The sequence below is a fragment of the Hyperolius riggenbachi genome, chromosome 1 (assembly GCF_040937935.1).
Source record: "Hyperolius riggenbachi isolate aHypRig1 chromosome 1, aHypRig1.pri, whole genome shotgun sequence".
Classification (NCBI taxonomy): domain Eukaryota; kingdom Metazoa; phylum Chordata; class Amphibia; order Anura; family Hyperoliidae; genus Hyperolius; species Hyperolius riggenbachi.
In genome coordinates, this window is record NC_090646.1 from 102,005,399 (window position 1) to 102,031,695 (window position 26,297).

Below are 26,297 nucleotides of genomic sequence, written 5' to 3' on the forward strand. Positions count from 1 at the left end.
ACTGGGATCGGCTATTTCTGCCTGATCGAGAGCAGCTACTGTGCCTGCGCTAGAGTCGGGGAAGGTAAATATTGCAGGTGCTACTGCGCCTCAGCTTGTCAAATTGTCGGCTGTGGCTTCTGAAGGGCCCAGCGTGACCACTGTGGAATGGAGTAGGATGGGGGAAGCCTCGATAGGATTAGGATCCAGAGGCTTTCATCCTCCCGAGGTAAGTACCCCACTGGGTTTTTTTTTTTGTTACAGAGTCTCACCATTATCTTCAAAACTAAGGTAGTAAATCTTTATTTTTGCAGCACAAATTGGCACAAAAGTAGCACTAACCAAACATAATGGACTTTTTATTTGGGCTGATTATTCAAAGGCTGGCAGGAACCTCTCAATGTACAGCCTGATGTTCGCACTGCCAGCTCGAACCAGCTACTCTCCGCACAGCGCTGCCGATAATGAGAATTATGGCTATTACGATGCTCAGTGATTAATTTGGGCGCCAAGAGCTCAAATTAGGAAAAAAAGATGTAATTTACCTGCCGTCAATAGTCAGTGAACGCATTAGTGAACGCATTAGATGAATCCCTTCCCCCCCATGTTGTGACAACTTGGAAGGGGGATATTGTTTAACCTGGCCCGAGTTTCAGCGGGTACAGGGTGAACAATCTTTCGGTTTGACTGCGCCCAAATTTGGCTGCGGCTTTTTTAAATGTATGCCTGCCAGCTGTTCCTTTATTCATAATATAATGTAATCATATATAATATACAGTGGCTTGCAAAAATATTCAGCCCCCTTGAAGTTTTCCACATTTTGTCACATTACTGCCACAAACATGAATCAATTTTATTGGAATTCCACATGAAAGACCAACACAAAGTGGTGTACACGTGAGAAGTGGAACGAAAATCATACATGAGTGGGGTGTGCGTAATTATTCGTCCCCCTTTGATCTGAGTGCAGTCAGTTGCCCACAGACATTGCCTGATGAGTGCTAATGACTAAATAGAGTGCAGCTGTGTGTAATCTAATGTCAGTACAAATACAGCTGCTCTGTGACGACCTCAGAGGTTGTCTAAGAGAATATTGGGAGCAACAACACCATGAAGTCCAAAGAACACACCAGACAGGTCAGGGATCAAGTTATTGAGAAATTTAAAGCAGGCTTAGGCTACAAAAAGATTTCCAAAGCATTGAACGTCCCACAGAGCACTGTTCCAGTGATCATTCAGAAATGGAAGGAGTATGGCACAACTGTAAACCTACCAAGACGAGGCCGTCCACCTAAACTCACAGGCCGAACAAGGAGAGCGCTGATCAAAACCGCACAATGGAGTGCAGAAGAGGCCCGACCTGGCCGCCGGCCTGGCCAGGTCGGGTCAGCCACCGGAGACCACCGGGAGCCTGCGGAGCGGCGCCGAGGGCACCTCCTGCCTGCCACGGGCTGGAGGAAGCCCCAGGTAAGTGGATAAGGATTTTTATTTTTTTTCATAGTCCCTGAACCTTCCCTTTAATGAGATGCTAATTATTCTGGTTTGCATGCAAAATTAATACAAATGTATTCAGCTTGGATTTGAGGAGATATTTACTGGCCCAGACCCCAGCTGCCCATCTCCAGTTTTCAGTGTAAAATAATCAATTTCTCCCTGATCAGTATCAAATGCAGTGCAACACTATGGCCCATCAATCAACTAATGCTGCTTCTATTTTTTTTTTAAAAGTGGACCTGAACTCTTGCACAAGACAGAAGGAAAATACAGAGAAATGCACCCTGTATGTATTTATAAAGTTTAGCCTGTCTAGTTCACCCTGTGACTAATCAGTGTAATTTGATCTCTCAGCTGTGTCAGCTGGCGGCCTCGGCAGAGCAGCTTATTTGTAAATACAGGATATTAACCCTATTTCTGCTTCCATGAAACAGACACTCTGCAGATGTATTGTAGGATTTGTATCAGCTGTAACAAAGACATGTGTTTCTTTAAGGCTGGGTACACACACAGCAGAAACGCTTGCGTAAAACGCGGTGTTTTTGCCGCTAATGGAAGTCTATGGGCCGAAGGAAAAAACGCATATAAAAGCGCATATGCATTTTCTGAGTTTTCAGACCTGCGTTTTTTAAAACGCTAGTTTTGTTGCATATTATGCATTAAAGCTGCCAAAACGCACATAATGAAAGTCAATGGAAATGCAATGGTATTCGTTTTTCATGCGTTTTTCATGCGTTTTCCATGCATTTTTTTTTATATACTTTTTTTCCCCCAAAAGTATTTTTTTTTTTTTTTTTGCTGTATTTTTGCTTCTTGTTGTCTTCCAAGTGATTTGCATAAAATGGAAATAAAAAAAAGGCATGCAAAATGCATATGCGTTATGTTTATGCAAATGCATCAAAATGCATGAAAAATGCATCGCAAACGCACGAAAACTGCAGTAAAAACGCACATCACATTAACATAAAACGTCATAAAACGCAGCCTTTCACGCTGTGTCATATGTGAACCCAGCCTAAAGGTTCTTATGCTGTTGCTTATCTTTTAGAGCAGAGAGGAAGTTCTGAGTTCAGGTCTGCTTTAAGTATACATGTAGTGAAAAAAAGTGCCCCAAACGGCTGCCTACTTAGGGATAATCCAGGGGATCCCTGTTGCCCTCCTCCTTGCAGTTCCAGCCCTGGGACTACCCAAAGTGCATCAAGAGCTTGCGCCTGCACACTTACATGAAGATTCTTGTATGGGAGCGCGGCTGCAAGCTTTAGGAGGACACATCGCTGGAAAGGTGAGGCGGACGGAGACAGGGAAGCCTCTGCAGGATCCCTCTGTCGAGGTAAGTATGTGATTTTTTGATGTGGATCCGAGATGAACTTTTACACATTGCATAATTGTGTTCCTTTCCTATTGTTTATACGGCATTCCTCAAGCCAAATACTTTTTTGTTTTAATTCTCTAATTCCCTATAAACTAAACAAGCCTCGCCCACAGATATTCAGAGAGCCTTGGCATTACCAGACAGTAGCAAGGGCTCATGGGAGCTCAGTCTGGGCAGGAGGAGGGGGAGGTATTACTAGCCAGAGATTTCAGAGGCAGAGGGGAGGAGGAGGAGGGAGGATTAGGTTTCACAGGCTGAGTGCTGAAGATGCAGATAAGCTTGCCTGTTTGTAATGTTTACAAACAACATGGCTGCTGTCATTGTATCACAGGAAGAAATAATCATATTCTATTGAAGCGGTTTGCAGCTAGGTTTGCTGTGTAAAATATCTAAACTTTAGATAAGCTATATAGACAAGTTACTTGTTATAGCTAGTTTTTCATCTCGGATCCGCTTTAAAATGTAAAGGTTTGCTTTAAGAAACTACCGGTAATAATCCCTTATCTGTCATGTTCCTGCTGTGAAAAACAAATAGCAGTATCACGTCATGTTTAATTAAATTTGAATTCAAAATAGAAACGTAGGAGTAAGAAGAAGGAAGGCACGGAAGAGGACGATGCGGTAGAAGATGGCTACATGGGAGAAGAAGCCGCCAAACCTTCCCCACCGACACAGCCAGACAGACAGGAAATAGAAATGCAAGTGAGAGACAAAGCGGCCAATATCAGGAGAAGACCCGGAGAGCCCATCCTCCACCCCGAGCTCACCCTCTCTGCATATGTCACCCCTAACAACGCATGCCCAAGGTAAGCCCTCCAGTATTCTATAGGAAAACTCCTCCCAGCAACACATGACAGCCCCTGGTGGAGGTAAGTGGGAGAATATTCATATTCTGGCTGTTATTATAAAGCCAGAAAAAATCCGGGTTGTTCCATGTTGCAGCAGCCTCTGTGTACACTCCTGTCACATTTCCATATGTACACTGCAATATTTATTTCCTTTTAAACAATACCAGTTGTCTGGCAGCCCTGCTGGTGTCGTTGACTGCAGTAGTGTCTGAATCACACACCTGAAACAAGCATGTGGCTAATCCAGTCAGATTTCAGGTAAATCCAAATTGAAACTGCACACTGTAAGGTTTGTGCCAAATTTTCATGAAGGGGACTCAGATGGAGGACGGTGTACAATTCCAGCATACTTCAGTAAATCAGTTCACTAATTGTCCACACACCAAAGTTATGCAAAACGGTTTAATAAGTGTCGACATGAAAAGGAGTCAAAGACGCGTAATCTACAGGCTTGTTCCGGGTCTATGGCTAAAGTATTAGAGGCAGTGGATTACCAGGACAGCCAGGCAATGTGCATTGTTTAAAAGGAAATAAATGTCAGCCTCCATATCCTGCCCACTTCAGGTGTGCTTTAAAGGATACCAGAGCTGAACTCAGTTGATAGAACAGGGAGAGCAGGCATGTATGGGAAGCTGTCCTCATGTCCACCGCTCCCCCTGTTCTCCTCCCTCCCCCTCCTTTGTTACCTAAATGCCCCCTGGCAGCCTCTTCCGGGTGGGGCATTAGTGCGCAGGCGTGGCCCGGCTGTGTGCATCCTACATCACGTGCCTGTGGCCAGGAGCGCTCTGTGCATGCACATGACTTAATCGTGACGTCATGCGCAGTGTGCTCTCGGCTGCATTAGGACTGCTCCCCCAACTGTGTTCAGCTCTGGGTAAGGAAAAACATAACATTTGTCAGTGCGTATAAACTAAATGGTTCACAGAATATTTGTTTCATGGGCCAGATGTGTATGCACTACCACACAGCTTGCTTCCTCTCCTCTCTAGATTTAGCTGGTAGTTGGGGTATTAGGTGTTACATAAAATTAGGAAGAACAAGAGATGCCAGGCTGCATTTTTCCAGCATCCCTGCAAAAGAGTAGGAACCATTTCCCTACATGGGCAAGCAAGGCATTTACCTCACAGGAAGTAGGGGGTGAGCAATCAGACTTCTGTCAGCTAAGAGGAAATTGCCCAAAGAGAACCCGAGGTGGAATATTTAAATCTTAATAGGACTCAGAGGCTTGTCACGTGCACAATGACATGTTTCTGTGTCTCTCTATTGCCGCTGCTAGTCCCCACCAGGGTCTGCTGTACCCCCCTGAAACTATCGCCAGGCTAGCGATAATCTGCTTGTCACTAGCCGTCTGTTTACCTGAGGCTTCTCAATCAGCCTCCTCCGCATTGCCGCCTCTATGACAGGCTTTGCCCGCTGCTCCCCGCCTCTGCTAGCTAAGTTAGAACTCTTTACTGAAGAAAAACATGCGGAGATAAAACTTAGACCACCATCAGGAAAGGCAGCTTACTTAGAACAAAGAAGAACACAGGGTGAAGACAGGAAATAACAATGCCACAGAGATCTTCATCACATTTTACAGACAGTGACATCTTGTGGTTGTTTTACTATACTGCAGTTTAGGTAATAATCCTGTTGATACTTCCCACAAGGTCAAGGTCCAGATATCTTTTGCTCAGATGTGTGATCAGGCTGCAGGGAGGTGGCTTGTGTTAGGGTAACGGAATCAGAGTGGTAAAAAGATAACTGCCCAGAAAAACATTTTAGCGGCAGTATCTCTGCATTGAGATGAACAGGAAATGGCGGCGCTGAACCCAACATCTCTGCTCTTTTCTTTGATTTTCAGAGGAGAAGTTTTGAGACGTGAAGATGTGCAGAAACATTCCTTGTTTATGAAAATTCTTTTCAACAATAAAGAAGTTTCCAGAACTGTGACCGTCCGGCTGGGACAGGACTTCAAAGTCCACCTGGGGCAAATATTCAACCTGCAGATCTTTAACTGGCCTGAAAGCATAACACTTCAGGTATGTACGGCTGCAAAAACACAGATATTCCATAGCTATGCATAGTAATGGGGAAAATTAACCGCCTAGGCAGACCAGAGTCAGTCTGGCCCATCAGTTTGTATTTGTAATACATTTCTAACTGCACTAATGCAGTTACAGATGACAAGACAATTAACATTTATATAGCGCTTTTCTCCTGGTGGAATCAAAGCGTCAGAGCTGCAGAAACTAGGGCATGCTCAGTAGGCAATAGCAGTTAGGGAGTCTTGCCCAAGGACTCCTCACTGAATATGTGCTGGCTTACTGAACAGGAAGAGTCGAGATTTGAATCCAAGTCTCCTGTGTCCTGAGTAGATGACCTCTGCCAGTTTACCGAGTATAGCTGTGGCTGGAATTGTAATCCTGTTGTTTTAATCCTGATCCTTGGGAATAGATTAGAAGATCCAGAATGAACAGGGATGGGTGATAATTCTGTCCCAGTGCACATCTCTCATTGAAAAGACTATCGACAAAAATGTTTTAAAATATAAAATACTTACATATAATGTGTACATTTCTCCTAGAGTAAAATTCACTGAATAACCTTTTTCCTATGTTCTACGTTGCTGTTACTTAGGCCTCGTTCCCACTATACGTGCTGCCATGCACATTTCAGCAGCGCGTATGGTGTGCGACACGCAAGAATGGCGGAAGTGCATAGACAGCCCTTCTGCCATTCCCATCCTATGTGCTGCGCAGCAGAGCGGTGCGCTATCACACTGCTGTATGCATTTTGTCTGGAAGCGCAGCGCTGAGCCATTCACTCTAATGAATGGAATCAGCAGCGCATAGCTGATTGTACGTGGTGCGTTCTGATTGCACGGCCATCTATGCTAAATGATGTGAATGAGGCCTTACAGTAGGTAGTAAAAAGCAGACAGATCTGATAGATTTTGGACTAGTCCACCTCCTCATTGGAGAATCTCAGTATTAATTTTATTCTTTACAAAAGCCTTTCCTGCAAAGGAGCTAAACAAAGATGTCAGCCAGTTCCCTACTGATTTGCACTGAGAAAGAAATGTCTTTCCTGTTATGTATATGTTGGCAGCGCTATAAGAAAATCATTTTTTGATGTAATGCCCCTTTAAACATTTTCGGGGCTAGTTTTTGCAGCACTGCTGTAGTGGCAGCGGGTGGGCTCGTTGTTGGTGTTGACTGAAACAAGATATATTGTGAGGCCCCATCTTACCAGCCTTGTATCCTGTAATATACAGCTTGTCCTCAACCTGTGTGCAGGCTACCACCATTTATTATAGTACGCATACAGAAATGACTGTGTGGTAAACGGATCCAGCTGTGTGCAGGCCGTATATCAGGGATTTCTCATGTCCTACATCTCAATACGGTTAATAAGCTCGGATCTGCACTCCATCAGCTCTCCTGGTTGTTCTCCTCACAGGTATGTGCACTGCAGGTCTATCATTCACTAGAGACCCCAAGAGAGTCGCATTCATATTTAAAGGGGAACTTCAGCCTAAACAAACATACTGTCATTAAGTTACATTAGCTATATTAATTAAAATAGATTGGTAATATAATCTCTTACCCACCCTGTTTTAAAAGAACAGGCAAATGTTTGTGATTTCATGGAGGCAGCCATCTTGTTCATGGGGGCAGCCATCTTTTTGGTTGAAAGGAGGTGACAGGGAGCATGAGACACAGTTCCAACTGTCCTGTGTCCTGATCACCCCTCCCGGCTGCACACGCTAGGCTTCAAATCTCAAATAAAAAAAAAAAATTGCACCAGAACAGCAGAACGAGAACAACAACATCAGAAATCCCATCATGCTTTGCACAGCATCAGGAGGGAAATGCCCAGGCAGTTTTCTTCTGTGCAGCTAAAAATGAGGCTTGTATAAGAGAAACAAAGTTCTGATGCTGTGAAACTGTTAAAGAAACACCAGGCCTTTTCAGTGCTGCTGAGTAGATTTTTAGTCTGGAGGTTCACTTTAAGGGAACAGCAGCCGGGGGTCTGCTGGGTTTGTTTTGTCCTTGAAATATCGCATGCTGTTACTGCCATGCACCCGATGCAAGATTGCTAGATGTATGGCCAGCAAACCTGAACTGAAAATTAAGTCAAAATAAACATACGCATATCATACTTCCCTCCCACATTGTCTACTCATCAATCTCTTTCTACTCTCCCACGTCCTGTTTGTCTGCCGGGATCAATGGAATTCGCCGTCATCCATTTTAAAAATGCTGATGTTATAACAGCTTCCGGGTCAGCACACTGTTAAACTGTAATATTGCCCACTTGAGCCATAGGGAAACTTGGACATTACCTTGCTCATCAGTTGTCCTTTCAGTTATAACTGACAGAAACTGATATATTTCAGTTCTGACAAAATCTTGTCAGAACTGTAATAAATCGCTGTAAGAAGAAAATGGTGAGCTTCTGAGAGGAACTGACGTAAGTATGTAATATACATTTGCACTTACATCATGCGTTTATTTTAAAACATTTTACTTGGTTCAGGTTCCCTTTTACGTCATGAGTTTGCTTATTCTGTGAGGTGCTGAGCGGTTTCCTTTACATTCGTTCCCATGTGCAGTTCTAGGGGCAAAACGGGCACATTCCTTTCCTCAATTTTACTCTCAAGACCAAAATGAAGCTTGTTGTACGGTGGTTGTGTAAATATTGCATATTTTATAGCATTTTTGGAAAAGGTGATAATTGGCACGATTCACAAAACTTTTTCACCTTATCTATGTTACATTTTTAAGCTCCCGAAGAGCAAAAATATAATATAATTAGGGTAAGAACAGTAATATTGAAATTAAGGAACAACATACTTTGAGTGATTGTTTTGCATGTAAATGTGCTGAAAGGTTATTTTTTTTCTTATTAATTAGGTGATACATATGTCATGTGTGAGAAGTTTTGTGACTAGGGACCCATGAGCCGTTTCTTGTCTTCTGTTAGATATATGAAACTGCTGGATATATGGGCACCACTTTGATGGCTGAGGCTTTCCTGCCTATCCCTGAGCCCACTGTGCTGACTGGGAACGCTGCAGTGGAGGAGGTGGAGTTCAGCAGTAATCAGAGACTGATGTATGACCATGAAGGCGTTGGCAGCGGTATGTACAACAATCAGATGTGGCAGCCCTCTCTGTGCTGTACACAGGGCAAAACACTAGGGGAATCTTTTCACCTCCCCCAGCACGAGTATCTAAGTTCCTGTATTTACACAAATATAAACAAATACAAACACTTGGTTCTGTTTCTAATTTTAAAACACACTAACTCTGTATCTCCATCTTGTGGCCAAAAAGTAAAACCACATCCAAATACCCTATTATACACCTTCCCATAGAAAAATGAAATACATTTTCATTATTTTTAAAAAACCCTTCGAGGTGAAATGGTTAGATCTGTTACTTTGTAAATTAGGGTATATGCATAGAGGTGTTTCATGTACTCCTCTGAACACTAGAGAAATCACCCAGCTCCATAGTGCAAAGAATTGTCTGCTTTGCCCCTACATGAGCCAAGACCATGATATTGTGTGTAGGTGTGTGTCCAGATTTAAGGTAAGACCACAAAGGCCATGGCCTAGGGCACCAGGAAGCAAGGGGCGGGCTAGCACACTCATGCAGTCAAGCTACCAAATATGTGAACTGCAGCGATCTGGGAACTGGGGGATTAAGAGGCAGCAAACGGGGGCAGCTTATTGTTTGTGACTGGAGCTGTCACTCACTGTCACCACTGGCTGCTTTTTGAGTCCGACTCCGCCCTTTATCCAGTTGCAACTTATCAGAGCTGTGGAGGGGCTGGAAAGTTCATTACATCACACCATGATGGCTGGGGAGGTTACCCAGTGCCGCTAGGGCTGACGGATAGGTCAGAGAAACTCCATGGGGCAGAAGCGGAGAGAGACAAGGAGGTGTGTAAATTGTGTGTGCTATGTAATTTAACCACTTAAAGAAAATCTGTAACGCAAAAAGTTCCCCTGCGGAGTACTCACCTCGGGTGGGGAAGTCTCCGGATCATATCGAGGCTTCCCCCTGTCCTCCTGTGTGCCACGATGGCGGCGATAAAGCTCCCCGAACAGCGGGGATGTAAATATTTACCTTTCCGGCTCCAGCGCAGTATCGGCTCTCCGCTCAGAGATAGGCGGAAATAGCTGATCACTGTCGGGCCACTCTACTGCGCAGGCGCAAGTCTCCTGCGCCTGTGCAGTAGAGCGGACCCGACGGAGATCGGCTATTTTCGCCTATCTCCGTGGGAATATTGCACAGCCTGACAAATTGTCGGCTGTGCGTTCCGTGGGTTGCAGCGAGATCGCCGTGGGACACAGGACGATATATCCGTCCAGACAGAATACCCTGCTGTCGCCGCGCCGGGCATGCGATCGTTTCTGAGCTCTCGACACTCTCTGTTATTCCTGAGATCAATGAATGTGAACATAGCTCCCAGTCATTGATCTAAGTCCCCGGCAGAAAAACCGACTGCCTCTGATAAGAGGCCGCAGTCTTTCTGCGGAAAAAAAAAAGGAACGGATGTCCGGACCGCACCGGATCCGGACCGGACCTAATCCGTACGGTTCCTATCCGGATTAGGTCCGGATCCGGTCCGTTTGCATCCGTTTTCCATGCGGTATGAACACGGTTGCGGTCCGGATCCGGTTTCTTAAAGAGATAACAACCTGTAAATACCTGGGGTCTGGGAGGTCAGCAGAAGCTCTGGGATCATTGTTGGAGACAGGTGGACGTGTGGAGACCATCTGTGGATACAGAGACTGCAGTTGGGACCATGGATCCAGTCAATTTTTACTCGTACCTGGGAATTCTCTCCTTCCTGTTGTTCACCTACTACTATGTGGGGAGAAGGCCTCACCTCCTCGTTATCAGACATATCATCAGACATGTTGCTGCCAAAGAGCTCCAGCATGAAATCCCTGCTGCTCCACTCTGTGAACGCTGGGCCCATGTGGTCCCCATTCAAAATGGCCACTAGAAAAAGCATAGGAAGTGGGGTAGAACGTCCAGTTTTTATATCCAGTGTGTTGTGCGCTCTCCGGTTCTCATTGCTTTGTATTGGCCGGATGCAACAGTCCGGCTCCGCTCCGGATACGTCTGCCGGAGGAGCCGGACCAAAAAATAGCGCATGTTGGATCTTATGCCGGAGTCCGGATCCGGTCCGGCTCCGGTCCGGACGAAACGGACGCATGTGAACGGACGCATAGACTTTGATTGCTATGCCGTGCGTCCGTTCCGCATGCGGTCCGGCTCCGGCACAGCGATTCCGGACGGCGACCGCTAATGTGAACCAGGCCTAATACTTTTTGACTGTGGCCATCTTGTGGCCAAATAGTAAAACTACACCCACATACATTTTTTACGTAAACACATATTACATTTAGAATTAACTGTTTACCTCCCACACCAAAAATTACCTAAATAAAATTTACAATAAAAAAAAAAAATACAAAACCAAAACAACATAAATAGTTACCTAAGGGTCTGAATTTTTTGAATATGCATGTCAAGAGGGTAGATTACTATAATTTTTTTAAACGATAAGCTTGTAAATGGTGATGGACGCAAATTGAAAAAAATGCACCTTTATTTCCGAATAAAATATCGGCGCCATAAATTGTGATAGGGACATAATTTAAACGGTGTAGTAACCGGGTTCAAATAAAATACATGGGTTTTAATTACGGTAGCATGTATTCATTTCAAACTGTAATGGTCAAAAACTGAGAAATAATTACATTTTTTTTCTATGTAGCAAAATGTACCACTCAAAGAAAGCCTAAATGGTGGGGGAAAAAAACAAGATAGAGATCATTTCAGTGTGATAAGTAGTGATAAAGTTATTGGCTAATGAATGGGAGCTGAAAGTTGCTCGGATGCATAAGGTGAAACACTGTAGACATCACTGAGCGCAGCTATAGCTGTAATTCCTATTACGGCCTATGGGGGTTGGGGGGGGGGGGGGGGGGTTGCTGTTGGTCCAGGTGGCTGGTGATAGTGGCCTTGGGTAGTAAAATTTACAGATCTGTGTGTGTGTGTTTATTGGATGCCTTTTGAAAGAGAAAATAATTTGTTGTGTAGCTATTCTGCTTTTGGTGGGTTCTGGAAGACAAAATTATCTCTCTGGGAAGCATCATCTGTAATGTGGAGACAGAGAAAGTGATCTCCTCTGGTGTATATAGGAGGGTGTGTAACAACGGCAGGGAGTGGACCCGTCACGCGTGTTGAAGCAGTGTGAATTATATTAGATCATAAATTCAGGGACGCATAAAACATCTGTCTTACATATACAGTTTAGCTTTGAATATTTAAAGCATACCAGAGCCGAAAGTCTCTGGTAAAAAGTGAAGGTGCAGTGGGTAAGGGGGCATAATGAAATACTTACCACACCTCCTGTTCCCCTCCGTCATTCGCTGTTCCTCTCTATTCAGTCCCGTTCTCCTGGGAATCCAAACCCGGATATATTGAGCCGCGCATTCGATGTACGTCCGTGCTGCTCGCCTGTGGCAGTGATGTCACAGGACATGAGCACACTCGCTTCTGTGTCCTGGCATGCATGCTGATTGGAGACGCGGGGGGAGCAAGATCGCTTCTGTCCTGTGACATCGCTGCGCGGTCACGGGGCGGGGGGGGGGGAACAGACATACTGCGGCGCGCAGTCACTCAAGTCGCAGAGGAGAATGGGACTGAGCGAAGAGGAACAGCAAGTGACGGAGGGGAGCGGGAGGCGCAGTAAATATTTGATTATGCCCCCCTACCCACTGCACCTTGACTTTTTACCAGAGCCTTTCAGCTCTTGTATCCTTTAATGGGTAAGGTGCAAAGAAGATCTATGGTATATAATGTTATGTATTTAATTAGCGCTCGACACACACTTGCTCTAGCTAGTTACTAGCGCATTGGTGCATTTCACCGCAGTTTTTACTCCAAGATTAATGGGTTAATCCGCACATTCATAGGTTTAGTTCTAGGCCATCCGTATTTCTGGACAATGTAACAGCTGTTATTCACAAAGAACTTTGATTTCGTGCCAAATCTTCCACTGTCTTTGATTAAACCCAAGTTGAGTAACTCATCAATCATGACCTCATTTGCGGCTTTGGGAACCTTTTTACGGCTCAGATATTCTGAGATGTATATTTTCTGGAGGAAACAGGCTGCAGATCTCCAGGCCTGGGGAGTGTAGTTTTGTGTTCCCAGATATCTCCTGTGACTCTGGTCATGTGATTAAAGGAAAACTGACTTGAGGGTGATATGGAGGCTGCCATATTTATTTCCTTTAAAACAATATCAGTTCCCTGACATCCTGCTGATCTTTCCTGGATCCGTAGTGTCACACATCTGAAATAAGCATGCGGCAAATCAAACAAACACAGAACATTTATATCACGCTTTTCTCCTGGCGGACTCAAAGCGCCAGAACTGCAGCCACTAGGACGTGCAGCTGCAGGCAGTCCAGCGCTGGCTCCCCCGAAGTGTCCCGGAATCCTCTCTTGACAAGGCTGACGAGCACTGATTTATTTACCTTTCCTGGCTCCAGCGAGGGCGCTGTTGCGGCTCTCCGCACTGAGATTGGCGATAATAGCCAGTCGCTGTCGGGTCCGCTATACTTCGCAGGCGCAGGAGACTTGCGCATGCGCAGTAGAGTGGGCCGACAGTGATCGGCTATTTCCACCTAACTCCGAGCGGAGAGCTGATACTGCGCCTGCGCTGGAGCCGGGAAGGTCAATATTTACACCCCCCTCTCCAGGGAGCTTTATTACCACCGCCATGGGACCGAGGAGGACGTACCAAGGTGAGTACTCCCCAGGGGCGTTTTTTTTTTTGTTACAGGTTTTCTTTAAGAAAACCCTTATTTCATACAGTAAATGTGTGCAGGATATCTTATCAGGCCCGTATTACGAGGCTCAGAAAGAACAGTCTGTACATCTGGATGTTAGGCCCTGAGCACATGAAGCGCTGGGTCACGTACTCTCATCTATCACTGCAGCACTGTGATGATATACAGGAACGCATAAATCAGCCTTATAATTCAGCATAGTCTTTACTCCACAGCATTCTCCACACAATGAGCCATACGGAAGTCATCATGTATGGGAGTAAATACTTTGCCTGGTACACACTTTCAGTTATGATTGGCCAATCCCTGACCAATTTTACCACCTCCATGTAGTATGAGGGTCAACAGATATTGATTACTATGAGCAGATTTTGCAGGTAATCCCTCAGGGTCCTTTCACACTGAGGCGGTGTGATGTAGTAAATTTACGGCACCCCACCACAGCCTAATGTTAGTGTATGGGGGAGTTCGCACTCCCCTCGTTGCGGGGTGCTGCGCCGGAAGTGCCCTATCTAATGTGTTTCAATATCTACGTTACCACGCGGCCCCTGCGGCGATCTGTGTCAGACCGAGAGTCATGTAAGTCTATGGTAATGTGCGTATATTTAAAAAACCAGCCGCAGTTATCTGCGTTGCACATGCACGGAACAGTATTTTAGAAAAGCACTTCCGATCACGTCATCGATTGCTGAACAGGAAGTGAGCATCACTTCCTGCTTGGCTGGATGCCAGACAGGGATTACCGCTTACTAATCCCTGAAGGCCTGTTTTGAGCAGTACGACCCCCGCACCGCACTGCCAATCTGCAGTGTGAAGCCGGCCTCATACTACATGGAGGTGGTAAAATTGCTAAGTGATTGGCCAATCATAATTAAAAGTGTGTACCAGGCTAAAGGTGCATACACACATCAGACTATAGTCTTTGGAAAATGAAAGATCACAGACCAATCTTACCACCCTTCATGTAGTATGAGAGCCATGCCTACACAGTCTATTCTATGGAACTGAACTCCCCATCAGAAAAAAATCTTTGCAAGATGCTGCACACACAGATGCTGTACAGACACAAAAGATCAGTATCTGCAAAAGATCTGTTCCTGCCAAAAATCCATTCCTGCAAATTGCAATGATAGTCTATGAGATCTGCAGATCATCATACACACATGATATAACTGACATTCATCTGCAGGTCAGATCCACCAGGATGGATTTTCAGATCTGCGGATGATTGCTTGATCTGCAGATGAATGTCAGTTAAATCATGTGTGTATGATGATCTGCAGATCTCATAGACTATCATTGCAATTTGCAGGAATGGATTTTTAGCAGGAACAGAACTTTTGCAGATACTGATCTTTTGTGTCTGTACAGCATCTGTGTGTGCAGCATCTTGCAAAGATTTCTGTCTGATGGGGAGTTCAGCTCCATAGAATAGACTGTGTAGAGCAGGGGTCTCAAACTCAATTTACCTGGGGGCCGCCGGAGGCAAAGTCAGGATGAGGCTGGGCCGCATAAGGGATTTCACAAAAAAAGTCAATACGAAGCTCCCCCCCCCCCCCCCCCCCCCCCGTCCCTTGCATTGATTTTTATTTCAAAATCAAATTCACACTGAAGCGAACTATTTTGCCTATTTTACCTTATAGTTCTCTTCAGTGCTCCCATTACAAGTAAACCGCCGTGTCCCCCGCCGCAAAACGAGGGCTGCAGAGCCCTCAAATTGCCCGGGGGGCAATCCGGAGGCATTTCCTGGAAGGGGCAGAGCTGAAGCTGAAAGCTCTGCTCCTCCCGACGCCAATCGCGGCGCATCGCCGCCTCTCCCTGCCCCTCTCTGTGAAGGAAGAGTGAGATGGGTGGGCAGAGGTGGCGATGCGCCGCGATTGACATCAGGAGGTTCAGAGCTGAAGCTCAAACCTCTGCCCCTTCCAGGAAATGCCGCCAGATTGCCTCCCGGGCGATTTGGGGGCTCTGCAGCCCTCGTTTAGCGGCGGGGATGCGGCGGATTACTTGGGAGCACTGAAACGAACTATAAGGAAGCTTTTGCCGGCGCGGGCCACAAAATATTGTATCGAGGGCCGCAAATGGCCCGCGGGCCGCGAGTTTGAGACCCCTGGTGTAGAGTATGGCTCTCATACTACATGAAGGGTGGTAAGATTGGTCTGTGATCTTTCATTTTTCAAAGACTATAGTCTGATGTTTGTATGAGCCTTTAAAGAAACCACACTAAAGAGATACCTTGTCATTGTTTCTTGTCTAGAGCATATCATTTATCTGATACATATTCTATTTGCGGTTGTTCTGTTTTTGTTTTTAGATGTCCCCTTTTCCTTTGAAGCGGATGGCAGCAATAAGATCGCTTTGATGACCTCCGGGAAAGTGTCCTATTGTGTGTCCTGGGCGGTTGGGGAGAATGGGATTCCGCTGGCTCCTTCCTTATCACAGCAGAAGAACGCTCTCCAACGGTAAGACGATGCCACGCCCGTTTCTCATATGTGGGCAGATTGTCAGGCTGGAAATAACCATTGTATTGTTGCTGGAGCGTGTATGTAAGCAATGGGGATGCTGTCTTGCAATGCAGCCTGTTTGTGTCAATGGGGTGTATGCAAAAAACTGCACCACCCTGGCGTTCTATTAAGATCGCCAGGGCAGCTGCGGGAGGGTTTTTTTTAAATAAAAAAAAAACTATTTCATGCAGCCAACTGAAAGTTGGCTGCATGAAAGCCCACTAGAGGGCGCTCCGGAGGCGTTCTTCCGATCGCCTCCGGCGCCCAGAATAAACAAGGAAGGCCGCAATGAGCGGCCTTCCTTGTTTTGCTTAGATCGTCGCCATAGCGACGAGCGGAGTGACGTCATGGACGTCAGCCGACGTCCTGACGTCAGACGCCTCCGATCCAGCCCTTAGCGCTGGCCGGAACTTTTTGTTCCGGCTACGCTGGGCTCAGGCGGCTGGGGGGACCCTCTTTCGCCGCGGATCGCCGCAGAGCGGCGGCGATCGGGCAGCACACGTGGCTGGCAAAGTGCCGGCTGCGTGTGCTGCTCTTTATTTGAAGAAAATCGGCCCAGCAGGGCCTGAGCGGCAGCCTCCGGCGGTGATGGACGAGCTGAGCTCGTCCATACCGCCCGGCTGGTTAAGCAGAGTTACATGTGTAAAGTATTACGCATGAGTAGAGCGTAATACATTGCATGTAGTGAATTGTATTCTGCTCTTCCCATTATGAAGTAAAACGTATGCATGTAATGCTGCTTAAAGCAAACCTGAAGAGAACATAAACTCATGAGATAATTAATTGAATGTGTAGTACAGCTAAGAAAGACATTAGTAGCAAAGAAAAGAGTCTCATATTGTTTTCTGGTACAGGTTTTCTGGTTTTTAAAACAAAAACCGTTATCTATGCAATAAGAGCTTCTCTGAGCTATTCAACACACTGGGTGAAATACAGTCCTGTTTTCTGAAGCATTTAAACAGCCAAGAAACAGAGAAAGTTTGAGATAAGGTTTTACTGCAGGAAAGTTCAAATGGCCAGTATTGCTGCTTTGTTTTATAGCTTCTGGTATGAATTGACAGAATGATACAAGGTTATAAAAAAGCTATTCAGTATAACTGAAAATAAAAATTAGACTTTTTTTCTTTGTTACTCATGCTCCATTTCTTAGCTGAACTACACATACAATTCATCCTATATAATAAAACCCTAAACTTTGTTCTCTGGTTGAACTCGATGGACGTATGTCTTTTTTCAACTCAAATAACTATGTAACTATGTGATGTCCCTAAGTCCGTCCCTGCGCATGTGCAGGGACAGATGCAGAGACACTGCGGAGAGTCGGAGGAGGACGTGGCCAGAAGGGGCTGGCTGCAGGCACGTGCATCGGGCGGGAGGCAGGCGCGTGCATCGGGCGGGAGGCAGGCGCGTGCATCGGGCGGGTGGCAGGCGCGTGCATCGGGCGGGAAGCAGGCGCGTGCATCGGGCGGGAAGCAGGCGCGTGCATCGGGCGGGAGGCAGGCGCGTGCATCGGGCGGGAGGCAGGCGAGTGCATCGGGCGGGAGGCAGGCGCGTGCATCGGGCGGGAGGCAGGCGCGTGCATCGGGCGCACGCACATGGCCGACGGGCGTGCAGTGGCAGTATTGGTGACAGACCTAGCCCGTTTTAAGTCACTAGTTATATCATAATTTATTTTTATTCGGTAGAGAGTACTGCTGCCATGCTTGCAAATAAGTGCAATTTAAAGCCAACCTAAAGAGAAATAAATTTATGAAATAACAAATTGGATGTGTAGTACAGCTAAGAAATAGAAATAGTAGCAAAGAAAAGACTCTCATATTGTATTCCGTACAGGAGTTTAAAAAAAACAACTTTAGTTATCTATGCAAAAGAGCTTCTCTGAGCCATTTGACCAAAGTGGTTGGAATACTGTCTTGTTTTCTGAAGCACTTCGGGTCCATTATTATGTGCAGTAAAATTACTGTACACTTTTTAAGCACTGTATCGAGATTGCTGTATGATCACGGAAAAATGCTGCATGCACCGCGTTACGCAATTTCCGCTAATTGCGCATCGCCTGCAATTGCGGTAGTGAGATCACTGCCACTTAGTTAGTATTGTGCTAGCGCTTTAAAAAGCGCTAATGTGCACTGGCGATTAGTGGGAAATTACCCGCTAATCACACCACTGAGAATGGGCCCTTAAACAGCCAAGAAACAGTGAGAGACAGCTTGAGATAAGGTTTTACTGCAGGGAGTTCAAAGGGTTATCATTTCTGCTTTATTTTATAGCTTACAAGACAGAGGGATATTAAAACTGCAACTGTGACAGTATGATGCAATTGGATAAAAAAAATGTATAACTGAAAATAAAAATATGAGACTCTTTTCTTTCCTACTAATGCTCTGTTCATTATCTGTACTACACATACAGTTCATTATATCAGAAGGTTTTTTTCACTTCAGGTTTGCTTCAAAGCCCAAACTAAACACAATATTGGACGTCATTACATTGTGAAAGCACACGTTGTTTAGTGTGAAGCATTTTCCAGTTTTCCTGTTTTATAGCTTTTTCTGCCTGCAGCTGTACACTTATATCTACAGATGCAAGACCCAGATGCACTTTTCTGGCTTCCTGTTCAGAAAACAGGGTCCTAAAATCCCACTTACTGTAAACTAAAAGTTTGCAATAGGCTGTGCCAACGTAGGTTTCCACCTGTCTTGTGCATACAACTGAATATGGATTAGTTGGTTGGACAACAGTGCAGCACAGACACAAATGTATACACTATTTCCATGCCCCATCATTGTCAATGCTTCTGGCAGCACCTTTAGCCACATTTTTCACTGTAATACTGGGTAGTGTAGTCTGGCATCTGTCTTCCTACTTCGGGAGTCACATGGTCGCTCCTCATGGACCCCACATCAGCTGACTCTACACAGAGTAGGAATCCAGGTATGATACAACTATAGTCCTGAACAATTTTAGGAAAACATTGAATCAAGCGGATTTCTGTCTAAAAAAATCACAATTTCTTTTCGATTCACTATTTCCTTCAAATCAAGCTTTGTTCCTCCCTGTGCCTCTCTGTCCCGCTCTCTTTGTGCAGGCTCTGTGTCTCTCTATGCCCCCTTTGTGTCTATCTCTGTGCCCGTGTCTCTCTTTGTGCATTCTCTGTGTCTCCTTTGTGCCCCCTCTGTCCCAAGCTGTGGCAGTGCTGGACATGCCTTCCAGCACAAATCCAGCGATGCCCGTCTATCTGTCTTCGCCTTCTGCATGCCTGGCATACTTCCTGTATGACACATGACAGGAAGTATGCCGTGCACAAGAGCCAGCAGACGGCGCGAGATGGATGGACAGCATTGACTCCTGTCGTAAAGTATGTCCAACACTGCCGATGCTGCAGACCGCACGCGCTGGGACTTGGGGGAAGTTTTTAGCTGCTTCTTCAAACTTCGTCCATGCGGAAATGACCTCGCCTCGGAAATCGTCGCTTTGGCAATTCTGAAATCGTGATCGCAGATTTCGGTTTAAATTCAATTTATCGTTCAGGCCTAATGCACTAGCAAACAAATTTGACTCATTATAAAGGTATAGTGTCCACCACTTTCTTCTATACACCATTTGCAGTATACAGACAGTCCCCTACTGACAAACGACCTGAGTTTCAAATTTTCATACATAGAAAGTTGTCTTCATGTAGAAAATATGCTGTACTTTGTATGTTGTTACATATTTTTTTGTTGCATGTTACAGTATTAGATAAACTGTTGTAAGTGGTTTTAAAACACATGGAAAACAACCAAAAAACATTGTTTATCCTCTTCCAGACATACTGTAAGTAATTAAAATCTATGCCCTGTTTATCGCCTTGGTTATGTTGAATGTCAGTTGGGCTTTAAAGGGACACTGTAGGGGGGTCGGGGGAAAATGAGTTGAACTTACCCGGGGCTTCTAACGGTCCCCCGCAGACATCCCTGTGCCCCGCGCAGCCACCCCACCAATGCTCCGGCCCCGCCTGCGGTTCAATTGTTCACTTCAGGAATTTCAGAATTTAAAGTCTGAAAACCACTGCGCCTGCGTTGCCATGTCCTCACTCCTGCTGATGTCACCAGGAGACCGTACTGCGTAGACACAGACCATACTGGGCATGCACAGTATGCTTCTGGTGACATCAGCGGGATCGAGGACACAGCAACGCAGGCACAGTGGTTTTCAGACTTTAAAGTCTGAAATTCCAGAAGTGAACCGGAGGCGGGGCCGGAACATCGGTGAGTGGCTGCACGGGCACATGATGTCTGTGGCGGACCATTAGAAGCCCCGGGGTAAGTTCAACTCATTTTCTCCCGACCCCCTACAGTGTCCCTTTAAGTTTTATTTCTTGTTTTGGAAACTTTTCACAAATCTGCAAATTGAAGTAGATGAATCATTCCGAATAACACTGAATTACAAAAACGCTTGTGCAGCACCAATGTATGTTTATGGAATTTATATAACTAAAGTAGAATGTTCGGTTAATAAGCATTCAGGTTCTCTGCACTGTATTCACCATCACACCTACTGTATGTAAACTGCTGTACAGAATATGTCGGTAATGAATCATGTACAATGTTCTGCTTGTGCTCGCAGTATTCTTTACTGTAACCTCTATTATGTATTCTTTTTTTTTTCTACGATAGAGCCTTACACAATACAGATGCTGTTTCTTCTATTGGAGCGTCTGCATTGACTGATATGAAGAAATTAGCCAAGTGGGCAGCGGAGTCAAAGCTGGACCCCAATGATCCCAACAATTCCGCTCTCATGCAGCTGATCATGGTGAGATACACAGGGTGGTGTAAAGCTAGTCAAGCAAAAAACACTGATGGAAATTTGGGTGCACCGGACGCTGCCTTAGGCGGGTAATGTGAATTACGGGCTATAGCGGGGCTCGTCAGTAATTTGAGCACCATAAAAAAACAGGGCCCAAATTACAATGAAAATGGTATATTTCAACCACCAGCAATAGCTGGAAGCCAAATTGTGTCTTTCCCCAGAGTCCATGGTGGCCTGGAGGGGGAATAGTAATTAACGCCGCTGGGTCTTTTGCAGGAGCAAGGGTGAGATGTTTTTCAGATTTATCTGGCGCCTCAATTTATTTAAAAAATAGGTAGAGTCCCCAAATCCATTATTAGCCGGAGGGCCTTTAAAACCATAACCGAGCAGGGACCCCCTTAAAATTCCCAAACATAATTAGGCACAGTACCTTCTGAATCCCAAAACATAAATAAGCAGAGTCCCCCAATTTCATCTACAAACATAATGGGTTTCCTCTCCACCACCCCATAGAATGTGCATAGATCATAAAAACAAGAGCAAGAGCTTCCCAGATAAGAGAGAATGGTAGTACAAATACAGAACTACGGTTAACCATGTGAGTATAGAAAGGGGGGGGTAGCATGGCTACACAGAAAAATGGCAATGAGAAGCTGACAAACCCCCCAAAGCAGCCAAACATGGGCTTCAAACAAAGGAGCAAATAGACAGAATGTTGCCCCTTAGTACCATCACACAGCAACCTGTCACCAGATACACACTCACTAACTTCATAACATGCCTAAGTTCATCTAAGTAAAAGTAAAATCTACTAAATGTGCACGGATCTACAGAGCTTGCCCGCAGTGTGTAGTGAGCCCCAAATCCTTGGTGTCTGTGTAGCCAGCGAATTTCCTGTCAGCCATGGGATAGACCAGGCTTTCTCAACCAGGGTTCCTTGAGGTACTCTGCAGGGGTTCCTTGGCATTTTTCCCCCATCGTGGGGGATGCATAATGGAGCTCACTATAATAGGTGGTACTTTAACAAGAAGCACTAAATTAGGGGCTTAGGAGGCAGTATAATGAGTAGCAGTGTAATAGGGGTAGTGAAATAAACAGCCACACATACTTTTAAAGACCACGCCTCCTGCAAAATAAATGCAGGGGTTCCTCGAGATCAAAAAATTGTTTGCAGGGGTTCCTTGAGATCCAAAAGCTATTTGCAGGGTTCCTCCAGGGTTAGAAAGGTTGAGAAAGGCTGGGATAGACTATAATGAAGTTCCATATTATGTGGCTCAAGCACAATATGCCTCTGCATCACCCGGAAACTGTCTTTATACACAGTGTCGGCGTGTGAGAGTTCACCCTGTTGCGCCTTTGCATTAGATTCGGTTCACACTTGCTTAAAAAAACGTATCCGTGGCTCGCATTTTACCCCAGATCAAACTGAAGCCACGGATACCAATGTTTAAAACAGCGTCCGTCTTCACACACTTTAAAAAACTGATCCATGGGATCCGTTTTGAAAAACTGAATTGAGAGTCCGGATTTGCAGGTTTTGTATGGAAGGCTACACAAAAGCGGATCTCCCTCTACACAGAGAACTTTTGCACACAAAACGGAGGCAAAAATGGATTGCATACTGCCTGCTCCTCCCCTCAACATCATCTCTTATCCAATAGAAACACACAAGAAGAAAGGACATACGTGTAAACAGACTGGAAACGCAAGCTTCAAAGGACAACATTTGAAAAACTGATCAGTTTTGCATCAGTTTTTAGAAAAACTGATCAGTTTTGCATCAGTTTTTAGAAAAACTGATCCGTTTGAAATGGATTCGATCTGCAACTGGACAAGTGTGGACCGAGCGTTATCCTGAGTGGTATCACTGATATTTAGTCCCACAAAATGATTGGGGCACCTTAGCCCTGGATCTTTTATCCTAGCGATATGTCTACTCACTATGCTTTTCAGTAACCGTGCTACAGCATGGATACTTGGACTATCCATGGACTAGTTGTGGATATGGCTATGGCAGTTACACAGCATGTCTTGTTCTCCACTCGTGTTGAGCTGTGTGACCAATCTAATTTTTATGTTATACCTCTAATGTGTAAGTAATAAGCTGGAAGGGGTCCAGAGAATCCAAAGCTCCGATCCAGTCACATGCATTTTCTTAGACCCGAGTATGTACTTAGTTGCAGATATACTAGGATGTAGAACAGAGGCGCAAATGTAGTATAAAAAAAAGTTTAAAAACAGTATTTAGTGATGGACTTACCTCCTCCAAGAAGACACCAAAAATTGTTGGTTTATAGTAAACAATTTATTCACAATACTCCAAAAGTGAAATGCGTTTCACAGGTTTGATCCTGCTTCATCAGGCAATAACAACGGAGTAATAGTATATAGGGTCCGTAGAAGAGCAAAGCGCCTCTCAGTTGCAGAGCTTGTGTTTTCTGTGTATAAGCTCCTTAGTTATCTGATGATGAATAAATGATTTCTATGTTACCAGGTCAGCAGCCCAGACTTTAGTGTGCTCCCGCCACAGCGGCACTGAATATAAAATGACGATAATAGTAGTGAGTGGATTTCACAGACATGTTGTTTTGGTGTGGGTCAACTTATTCGGTTGCTTATCCTTGCACAGGATAAATCCACTCAGCAGTATTTCCAGTGTAACCCCGCACCTAGCCAAAGCCACCCAGCCAGAGCCAAATACTTTAAGGAAGATAAGTGAACCTGTTGCTTCCTCTATGAAACATTTGGGTTTAGTGATAAAAATTGAACTTTCTCTGTGCACTTTTGAAGTTTCACTTGTCTCTTAATTTTAGATGGCAAACCACGGGGATGCCTATGTGCCCGAGTTCTTCCGGCTGGAGCAGCTGCAGAAGGAGTTTGATTTTGTGTCAGATGAAGAAATGAACAGATCGAAACGCTTCCGACTACTGCAGCTTCGCAATCAGGAAGTGGCGGACTTCCGGAACTACAAACCGGTTCCTGTAAAGGAGCGTGAGATCCCAGATAAGATCTTTGTGGTGAGCAGCGTTCAATTATGAGCCTGTAGGTGGTTGTGTAGGTGGTGGTGGTGGGGGATATACTGATTTAGGTGCAGATACAGTGGAACCTTGGTTTGCGATCATAATTTGTTCCGGAAACATGCTTGTAATCCAAAGAACTCTTATATCAAAGCAAATTTCTCCATAAGGATTAAGGCTTGGTTCACACTGGGCAAAAAAAAAAAAAAAAAGAAGAAAAAAAAGGTCCATTTAGCGGACCGTAATGGAACAGACCCTAATGGAGGTAAACGGATCTGAGTTCGATCGGATCCATTCAGCTATAACTGATAGAAATCATTACTTTTCATTGGCTCACTCCAACATTTTTTTGTGTGTGGCTTTAACAAGGGAGTTAACAAATGCCAGTTGCTTTTGCCTACGTTTGAGGATTACATGGAAATGTGGCACTGTACAGTCCCTACACTCAGATTAAGGACAATCCTGCAGCGTCAAAGGGAGAAGAACTATCGGCTCAGTTGTGACATGCATCTATGTTTTTTGCTTGAATAGGAAAATGTTGCTTGCTTATCAAGTCAAAATTTCACAACATTTTTTTTTTTTTGCTTGTCTTGCAAAGCGCTCTTAAACCAAGTTACTTGCAATCCAAGGTTTTACTGTGTTAGATTAGTTCTGTAGCACTAGAATTGCTTTAGAGATTGATGCTCCTTAGCGCTAGTTTGCACCTAAATCGTATAACACACACTGAAATCCAAAAACTAGAATAGTAATCTAAGGAACTCAAATCAACTTGGCTCAATACCAGGGTTGCATACGCTATATTTATTTTTATGTTTTGCTTTATATTTTGTTCTTTTCCCATTCTTGTAGGATTATGAGAAGAAAGTGCGTGATCAGGATGTGAGCACTGTAGAGACTCATCTAGATTCACATAGGATCCGAGTTGCCAAGTATCTTCATAAGGTACATTTCAGTGTCTTCATAGAAAGGTGCAGGGCTGGATTTACCATAATGTATTGTAGGCATATGCCTACAGGCGCCTGATGATGTAAAAGCGGCTCACTCCCCTCTTAGTGCCTCCCTCCATCCCTATGCAGAGTCCTGATGAGAGTGTAAATGAGACATTACTCACCTCTTGGCATTCCACTGACAAGATCTCCCTTCAGTTTAGGGTAACACTAGCTGCTTAATACTGAAGGTACTTTTTGGCTACCTAATGCTAAGGGACACCTGTAGCTACCTATGACGGACAAGGGAAGTAAGATGTGGTTCAGTGGGGGTTGGAAAGTACATGAAGGGCGAAGTCTAGGGTACCAGGACATCTGTGCCTATGAGCTCCGGAGAAGTAAATCCAACCCTGGAAAGGTGAATTTCACACAGAAAGATGGGGATTTGTGTTGAACATCCACTGTCTGTACATGAAAAACTTAGTGGGGTTATATTTCCAAAACTAAAATTTCAATAACTACTCTTAGTTACATACAAAAATATTTGCAAGCATTCTCTGTGTGTATAAACATATACTTTCACTGCAGAGAACAGTACAAGATGGCTCATCTCTGTCTAGTGGCAAATGTAATCCTTGCTGGCTGAAGCTCTCTGAGGCATGTGCCCCTTCCTTTTCTGCTGCAGAAGTAAATTGAGTCTATGCTGTTGTCTTTACCATTAAAATTATTATCTCTGAAATTGTTAACCTCCATAGCTATAACCTTTACAGCTGACAACTTTTGAAAACAATTGGAGAAGGAAAGTGGTTGGCACTACAGCATAGGACAGGCAGAGTTCACACGCTTCTCTAACTAGGATGCAGCTTGCGTGCTCTGATCCAGGCAGAGGAATTGCACACAGTAGGGAAAGAGAGAGAAAAGGTTCGGCACTGCAGATTGCTTTTATTCCAAAAGTGAGGCACGGTGTTGCAGTACACATGAAAGTGAACATAAATAAACCTTTTGCCAACCGCACTATGCTGATTGGCGCAAACGCAGCGGCAGCCCCAGGACCACTCCACACCAATTGGCGAGAAGTCCTAGGGGCAGAGATTGCAGGGGATCGCGCGCGCCGATGCACGTGCATCCCCGCTTGAATGACTGAGACTATTTACATAGAACAGCGCTGCGATCTATGGCACGTGTGACACGGCTGTCCCCCTGGGCAGCAGATAAGTGATCCGCTGTAATAGGCTGAAGCCTATGACAGCCAATCGCTGTCATTGGCTAGCAGGGGGGAGGGAGGGCGGGGTTATAAGAAAATAATTTTAAAAAATGGTAATATTTATTTAAAAAAAAATACAAATAAATAAAATAAATAAACATACTGACAGGGATCAGAGCCCACCAACAGAAAGCTCTATTGATGGGCAGAAAAGGGGGGGGGGGTTGTGCTGAGTTGTAAGGCCCTGCAGCAAGGCTGCAGTGGCCTATTTTGTAAAAAATAGCCTGGTCACTAGG

General features: G+C 44.9%; 1 protein-coding gene across 4 annotated transcripts in view; it reads left to right on the top strand.

Moving 5' to 3' along the window:
- CC2D2A (coiled-coil and C2 domain containing 2A) overlaps positions 1-26,297 on the top strand; it is a 135,113-nt gene that overhangs the window by 61,524 nt on the left and 47,292 nt on the right. For all 4 annotated transcript variants that reach the window (XM_068277619.1, XM_068277639.1, XM_068277646.1 and 1 more), the window contains 7 exons: positions 3,422-3,651; positions 5,537-5,714; positions 8,662-8,818; positions 15,871-16,018; positions 20,719-20,857; positions 23,668-23,871; positions 24,721-24,813. In XM_068277619.1, coding sequence (XP_068133720.1) covers positions 3,422-3,651; positions 5,537-5,714; positions 8,662-8,818; positions 15,871-16,018; positions 20,719-20,857; positions 23,668-23,871; positions 24,721-24,813 — 1,149 coding nt within the window. The remainder of the gene's footprint in view (positions 1-3,421; positions 3,652-5,536; positions 5,715-8,661; positions 8,819-15,870; positions 16,019-20,718; positions 20,858-23,667; positions 23,872-24,720; positions 24,814-26,297) is intronic.